The sequence below is a fragment of the Salmo trutta genome, chromosome 27, assembly GCF_901001165.1.
Source record: "Salmo trutta chromosome 27, fSalTru1.1, whole genome shotgun sequence".
NCBI lineage: Eukaryota > Metazoa > Chordata > Actinopteri > Salmoniformes > Salmonidae > Salmo > Salmo trutta.
The window spans coordinates 15,049,390-15,057,345 of record NC_042983.1 but is presented as its reverse complement, the minus strand read 5'-3'; the positions used below and the strand labels follow the sequence as shown (position 1 = coordinate 15,057,345).

General features: G+C 49.8%; 1 protein-coding gene across 1 annotated transcript in view; it reads left to right on the top strand.

Annotated features, from left to right (window-relative positions):
* The window catches only part of rgmb (repulsive guidance molecule BMP co-receptor b), a gene marked incomplete at its 3' end in the record, with an annotated part of 13,047 nt that extends 5,091 nt beyond the window's left edge, over positions 1 to 7,956 (top strand). The window contains 2 exon segments of the mRNA XM_029716832.1: positions 5,119 to 5,660; positions 7,563 to 7,956. Coding sequence (XP_029572692.1) covers positions 5,119 to 5,660; positions 7,563 to 7,956 — 936 coding nt within the window.

Here is a 7,956-nt window from a genome sequence, read left to right as displayed (position 1 = left end):
GACCTGGAGACGTACGCGTTTGGTGTGGAGGTTTACGCTCAAGATTCAGCCTGAGAATATGTTTAGTTGTTCACTCATTGTGGCTGTGAGTAACTCTGTGTGTGTGTGTGTGTGTGTGTGTGTGTGTGTGTGTGTGTGTGTGTGTGTGTGTGTGTGTGTGTGTGTGTGGTGTGTGTGTGAGAGAGAGAGCAGTGAGCTCTGTATCCACGGTGTTTAAGTAAATACAACACTGATTTAAAAAAAAAAGCGTATACTTTAAAACTGGAAATCAACCAATCGTCCATCGTTAACACAATGGAAAGGCCAAATGCTTTATTATCTAAATGTTGAAAGTGTGTGGGCGACGGAGAGAAACAACATGGTGCATGTGGCCATGTGGCAGAGAGTGATGTGGGTGCTGGAGATGGGGGTATGAGCAGGTGGGTCTGGGCAGGGTGAGGTCATTATTGTTTGTTTGTGTTTGTATGCTGTCATTTGTATGTGTATGTTTTGTATTGTTTGAAAAAAGATATACAACACAGATCAGTGGCAGGGAGGAGAAGTGGCTCCTGGACAGGGAGAGGGGTGGGCTGTCTGGCCTCTGCCCACACACGGCTGACTGAGGCTGAGCCAGGATTTCTCACCAGGAGTCCAGTTTGAATGTGTCATTCTGTAAACACTGGGATGTAGAAAACTCATTTGTCCATGAGGGAAGCCTGGAAGGGTCAGACGATAATGTTTGCATTGTGTGTGTGTGTGTGTGTGTGTGTGTGTGTGTGTGTGGCGTCCAGCTGTTATTAGATTTCCTTATTTCAGTAAAAATCCGTTTGAGATGGGAAAGGTGGAGATTTATCGACACAGAGATACCTACCAACTGTATGTAGACACAGTCCACCTGGAGTACTAATTGAATCATCAGTCATACTGTAAAAATTGAGTTGGATCCAGTCACGATGAGGATTTGGGTTAGTTCTAAGGCTCTGGGTCTAGACTTTCAGAGGTGTGTGTGTTAGCTGAGGACTAGTGTCAGTATTTAACACACTGGAGGGACATTCTAACCCAGAGTGTGAGTGGGGTGTTATAGTGTGTACCGTCCCTCTAATACCCACCACAATACTGCCCCCACCTGGTAGGATCAGGTACTGACACACACGCACGACCCTCTCACCACACAGCCCTGAGAGCGAGAGTGAGAGAGAGTTGGCTTTCTGCAAACATTCCTCATCTCCTTTCTTATCCCTTCATCATATGGTTCAGTGCATTCACACCAAGAACACTATGGATGTGTTTGCTTTACCTCTGTATACACAAGGGGAACTAGGCCTATTGTTAGCATTAGTTCTGTGTGACCTGTGTGTGAATAGACCTATGCTGTGTGTGTGTTCATGTGGCTGTGTGGGTGCTGGTGTCTGTTAGTAAATCATGCCATAATCAGATGAGCTCTGACAGTGTGTGTTGTTGGCAGCGGAAGCAGAGCCAGGACCCTTTCAGAGATAGTTATTAGTGTGTGTGTAGTGTGTGTGTGTGTGTTTGTGTGTTTGTTTCTGCATTAGAGAGCCTCTGGTCTAATCTAATAGGAGCTCACTGTGGCTGATACATTAGGCCTGGCTTCTCCTCCTCTTCTCTCCTCCTCTTCTCTCTCCTCCTCTTCTCTCCTCCTCTTCTCTCATTCTCTCCTTTTCTCTCCTCCCCTTCGCTCCTCCTCTTCTCTCATTCTCTCCTTTTCTCTCCTCCCCTTCGCTCCTCCTCTTCTCTCTCCTCCTCTTCTCTCTCCTCTTCTTCTCTCTCCTCCTCTTCTCTCCTCCTCTTCTCTCTCCCTCCTCTTCTCTCCTCTTCTCTCTCCTCTTCTACTCTCTCCTCCTCTTCTCTCCTCCTCTTCTCTCTCCTCCTCTTCTCTCCTCTTCTCTCTCCTCCTCTTCTCTCTCCTCTTCTCTCTCCTCCTCTTCTCTCTCCTCCTCTTCTCTCCTCCTCTTCTCTCTCCTCCTCTTCTCTCTCTCTCCTCCTCTTCTCTCCTCTCCTCCTTTCTCTCATTCTCCTCCTTTTCTCCTCCCTCCTCTTCTCTCCTCCTCTTCTCTCTCCTCCTTTCTCTCTCCTCCTCTTCTCTCCTCCTCTTCTCTCATTCTCTCCTTTTCTCTCCTCCCCTTCGCTCCTCCTCTTCTCTCATTCTCTCCTTTTCTCTCCTCCCCTTCGCTCCTCCTCTTCTCTCTCCTCCTCTTCTCTCCTCCTCCTCTTCTCCCTCCTCTTCTCCTCTCCTCCTCTTCTCTCCTCCTCTTCTCTCTCCTCTTCTTCTCTCTCCTCCTCTTCTCTCCTCCTCTTCTCTCCTCTCTTCTCTCCTCCTCTTCTCACTTCTCCTCCTCTTCTCTCCTCCTCCGTCTCTCTCCTCCTCTTCTCTCTCGCCTCTCTCTCACCCCTCCTCCCTCCTGCTCTTCTTCTCCTCCTTCTCTCTCCTGCTCATCCTCCTCTTCTCTCCTTCCTCCTCTTCTTCTCTCCTCTTCTCTCTCCCCTTTTCTCCTCCTCCTCCTCTTTCTCTCTCCTCCTCTTCTCTCACCTCCGTCGTCTCCTCCTCCTCTTCTCTCGCCTCCTCTCTCTCCTCCTCTTCTCTCTCCTCCTCTTCTCTCTCCTCCTCTTCGCTCCTCCTCTTCTCTCTCCTCCTCTTCTCTCCTCTTCTTCTCTCTCCTCCTCTTCTCTCTCCTGCTCTTCTCTCCTCCTCTTCTCTCCTCTTCTCTCTCCTCCTCTTCTCTCCTCCCTCGTCTCTTCTCTCTCCTCCTCTTCTCTCTCCTCCTCTTCTCTCTCCTCCTCTTCTCCCCCTCCTCTTCTCCTCTCCTCCTCTTCTCCTCAGTTCCTCTTCTCTCCTCTTCTCTCGCCTCCTTCTCTCTCCTCCTCTTCTCTCTCCTCTTCTTCTCTCTCCTCTTCTTCTTCTCTCCTTCTCTCCTCCTCTTCTCATCTCCTCCTCAGTTCTCTCCTCTCTCTCTCCTCCTCTTCGCTCTCCCCTCTTCCTCTCCTCCCGCTTCTCTCTCCGTCCTCTCCTCCCTCTTCTCTCTCTCTTCTTCTCTCTCCTCCTCTTCTCTCCTCTTCTCTCTCCCTTCCCTCTCTCTCCTCTTCTCTATCTCTCTCTCTCTCTTCTCTCTCCTCCACCTTCCTCCTCCTTTCCTCTCCTCTCTTCTCTCTCTCTCCTCCTTCTCTCCTCCTCCCTTCTCTCCTCCATCTTCTCTCATCCTCTTCCTCTCCTCCTCCTTCTCTCCTCCTCTTCTCATCTCCCTCCTTCTCTCCTTCTCCTCTCCTTTTCTCTCCTGCTCTTCTCGTCCTCCTCCTCTCTCTCATCCTCCTCTTCCTCCTCCTCCTCTTTTCTCTCTCCTCTTTTTTCCTTCTCCCTCCTCTTCTCTCTCCTCCTCTTCTCTCCTCTTCTCTCCTCCTCTATCTCTCTCACCTCGTCTTCTCTCCTCCTCTCTCTTCTGCTCCTCTCTCCTCCTCTTCTCTCCTCCTCCTTCTCTCAGTCTCCTCCTCTTCTCCCTCCTCTTCTCTCTCCTCCTCTTTCTCTCCTCCCTCTTCCCTCTCTCCCTCTCTCTCTCCTCCTCTTCTTCTCTCTCCTCTTCTCTCTCCTCCTCTTCTCCTCCTTCTCCCTTTTCTCTCCTGCTCTTCTCTCCTCCTCTTCTTCTCGCTCCTCCTCTTCTCTCCTCCTCTTCTCTCTCCTCTTTTCTCTCCTCTTCACCTCCTCCCTTCTCCTCATCCTCCTCTTCCTGTCTCTTCCTCTTCTCTTCCTCTCTTCTCTCCTCCTCTCTCTCTCTCCTCTCCTCCTCTTCTCTCTCCTCCTCTTCTCTCTCCTCTTCTCTCTCCTCCTCTTCTCTCCTCCTCTCTTCTCTCTCCTCCTCTTCTCTCCTCCTCTTCTCTCTCCTCTTCTTCTCTCTCCTCCTCTTCTCTCCTCCTCTTCTCTCTCCTCCTCTTCTCTCCTCCTCCTCTTCTCTCTCCTCTTCTTCTCTCTCCTCCTCTTCCTCTCTCTCTCCTCCTTCTTCTCTCCTCTTCTTCCTCTCTCCTCCTCTCTTGCCTCCTCTCTCTCCTCCTCTTCTCTCCTCTTCTCTCTTCCTCCTCTTGCTCTCTCCTCCGCTTTCCTCTCTCTCTCCTTCTTCTCTCCTCACTCTTCTTTTCTCTCCTGCTCTTCTCTCCTCCTCTTCTCTCATCCCTCCTCTGTCCTCTCCTTCTCTCCTTTTCTCTCCTGCTCTTCGCTCCTCCTCTTCTCTCTCCTCTTCTCTCTCTCTTCTCTCGGTCAGGCTGACAACTGAGACCTCTGAAGAACTTCTAGATCTTTCCTCTTTTATAGCTCAGACACACCAGGACAGCCAACGGTTCAAAGCAGCGGGTGGCCGTCGTATCGCCCCTGACCAAGCTATCAAACTTCTTTCAACAACAACAAGGAATGAGACCATACCATGAACACGGGGCCATGATAGTCTGGAGAAGGACAAGCTTCATCAGGCAGCATAGAGGATCTAACAGTGTGCATGTGTGTGATCTGTTATTCTTCCACTCTGTGTCTCAGTCTTATCTCTGGCTCTGTGGGAATGTCTGCAAGTCTCTATTTGAGTCTCTCAGCACTGCTCTTTGTTCTGGTTTCTAAAAGTCATAAAGCAGTGTTACTGTACACACACACACACACACTCACACACACACACACACACACACACACACACACACACACACACACACACACACACACACACACACACACACACACACACACACACACACACACACACCAGCCTGTTCTTTCTCAGCTTTACTGGTTTAATATAAACAGGCCAGTAGCGTTGTGTTTATTTGGGCCATAGAGATCAAAGCTCCTAACCGACCTGTGTGTGTGTGTGTGTGTGTGTGTGTGTGTGTGTACACTTTCCTAAAGATGTATGTCATGCCAAAGCCAAAACCCCATGACTATGAGTTTCTATGATAGCCTTGGTCTGGCACACATTCCATCTGCACCTCGTGTTCTCTATCGGTCTTTGGTACCATGAATGAACATTGATGTTCTGTATGTATTGCGGCCCTGCCAGGGCCACTGTTACTGTATTAGTGCTGTAATAATAGAACTGTAATACTATTGTAGTTGTACCATAGTACTGACTGTTAGTATGTGTGTTTCTCCAGGTCATTGCCAGGTGGCCACCCCTCAGTGTCGTATCCAGAAGTGCACCACAGACTTTGTGTCCCTGACGTCTCACCTGACCCCAGCGCTGGATGGCTTTGACGTAGAGTTCTGTAAGGCTCTGAGGTCCTACAGCGCCTGCACCCAGAGGACAGCCAAGTCCTGCAGGGGCAACCTGGTCTTCCACTCTGCCGTCCTGGGCATCTCAGACCTCATGACCCAGAGAAACTGCTCCCGTGACGGGCCCACCTCCTCCACACACCCCGAGATACAATCCGAGCCCTGCAACTACCACAGCCGTACCCAGCACACTCACCCACACCCTCACGCTCATGCACACCCTCACTCTCACACGCACACTCCCTCCCGGCCGGGTTACCTGTTCTGCGGGCTGTTTGGGGATCCCCATCTGCGGACGTTTAAGGACAGCTTCCAGACCTGCAAGGTGGAAGGGGCGTGGCCGCTGATTGATAACGACTTCTTGTCTGTGCAGGTGACTAACGTTCCTGTGGTAACAGGATCCAGCGCCACAGCGACCAATAAGGTGAGAGGAAATCCTTACTGTATATTACTGTGTATTGAAATGAAAGCCTCGACACTTAACTAGTTAAAAAAGAAAGAATAATAACACCTTCCTACATGGTTCAGAAAAGGTGCAAGTCCACAAAGTAGAAATGTATACACTAATAAATACAGGAAGACTGTTTGTTTCAATATAAAACAAAAATCTTTATTTGGAGCATGTTCCATCTTGTAGTGAATTAGTATATCGAGACGAGAACAGGCCCCAGTATAGAGCCCTGAGGTACTCCGTCTGATAAATGGAGGTTCTTACCCAGCTCTCCACTGAAGCAGCAGTGTTGTAAAGATGCAGTAAACATTCTGGGATGGGAGAATAAATAAGCCGTCTAGTATGAAGAGCTTTGCAGCTGCGGCCCAGATAGCTTTTATAGCAACCCCCTTCTCTCTCTTTTTGAGACCTCTTTTTACGTGATGCAGACTGTGTTAGTCTTTTTTGTGTTCTAGTTTGAGTTTACTGAATGGCTGGTGTGTGTGTCTATATTCACCTCTGAGTTGCCGTGTCTCAGAGAAAGAGCTCTTATCGTCAAGAACACACACACGCACACACGCACACACACACCACACACACACACACACGCACGCACGCACGCACGCACGCACGCACGCACGCACGCACGCACGCACGCACACACACACACACACACACACACACACACACACACACACACACACAGGTGCGAGGAGAGCGGAGCGAACAGCTGAGTCTTGTGACTAACACTTGTGACTAACACTTGTGACTAACACTTGTGACTAACACTTGTGACTAACACTTGTGACTAACGTGGTGTTGGAATCCTAACTTAGTTAATGGCTGCTTATAGCACGACCCCTAATACCCTGAAATGAGCAGCGCGTGAAAGGAGCCACTGTGTGTGTGTCAGCTGAGGGCCCAAGACCTTTCACACACATATGGCTTTAAGCAGGTTACGGTCGAGAACGAGGGGCGCCATACCATAAAAGACAAAACACGCACACACTCATGGACACACAACACAGACACAGGCTGAGAATGTCTTCAGACATCACTAAGTCAGTTCTGTGGTGGCCAAGCGGCCATGTTGCCCCCCAACCAGGGGACAGTTGTACAAGTGGTGCTCTGACCCTGTGTCAGGGGTGGGGCTCGCTATTCGTTCTAATTATTAGCACACACACACCCGTGACTGTGCCTGCAGCTCCTGGCCTAATGGCTGCTCAGGCCTCATCCCTCATCGCTGACAACTGGACAAAGCAGTCATTCATGCTATCACTAATGCTAACCCTAAGACTGTGTGGCTATGGCCACAGCCTTGCAGATACAGTTGGAGGACCCGGCTAAGGCTAACACCATGCCACTGCTAGCCGTTAGCCTGGGTGTGTTTGCTTAGCTGTGTCTGCTAATCACGCCTTGTTAAAAAGTAATTGGGTCATTGCTAAAATGGATTCTGTGGCGAGTTAATGGCATGAGTGTGTGTGTGTAGGTGTGTGTGTGTGTGTGTTTGTGTAAGACAGAGTTGGGTTGAGCCCTCTGACAAATATGATTTCAGCTCGTTTTCAGGGCGTGTATGTGTGTGTGTGTGTGTGTGTGTGTGTGTGTGTGTAAGTGTGTGTGTGTGTGTGTAACCAATAAATAACACAGTAAAAGCCATTTATAGTTTATATTGTAGTGTTGTATATTAGTTGTCAGTGTGCAGTCAGTGTTGTCTTTGCTGCAAAGAATTGGGGTTTGAACAAAACAAGTGAAGGTCAATATCCTTGCCATGTTTGTAATATAAGATATTATAAAGTGTCTGGAAAACCTGTTTTTAACCTGTTTTTAACCTGTTTTACACAAAGATCAAAGTTATTGTGTGCCTGGTCATACGATTACCTTTTTGTGTGTCCATAGATCACCATCATATTCAAGCCCTTTGAGGAGTGTACAGACCAGCGTGTGTACCAGGCGGTAACAGATGACCTGCCCGCTGCCTTCGTAGACGGTACCGTGAGCAGCGGAGACCCCAACCATAACGTTAACGGAAATAACGGTGACTCTACCGGTAAGGTACGGGCGCTGTGGATCTCGGAGCGTAGCCCCGGTCACCACGTGGAGCTGCACGCCGGCTACATCGGCGTGACGGTTATCGTACGACAGCTGGGGCGCTACCTGACCCTGGCGGTGCGCATCCCGGAGGAGATGGCCCATGCCTACGACGCTACGCAGGACCTGCAGCTCTGCCTGAACGGATGTCCGACCTCAGAACGCATCGACCGGGGAGGTCACCTGCCTCTCCCTCTACCAC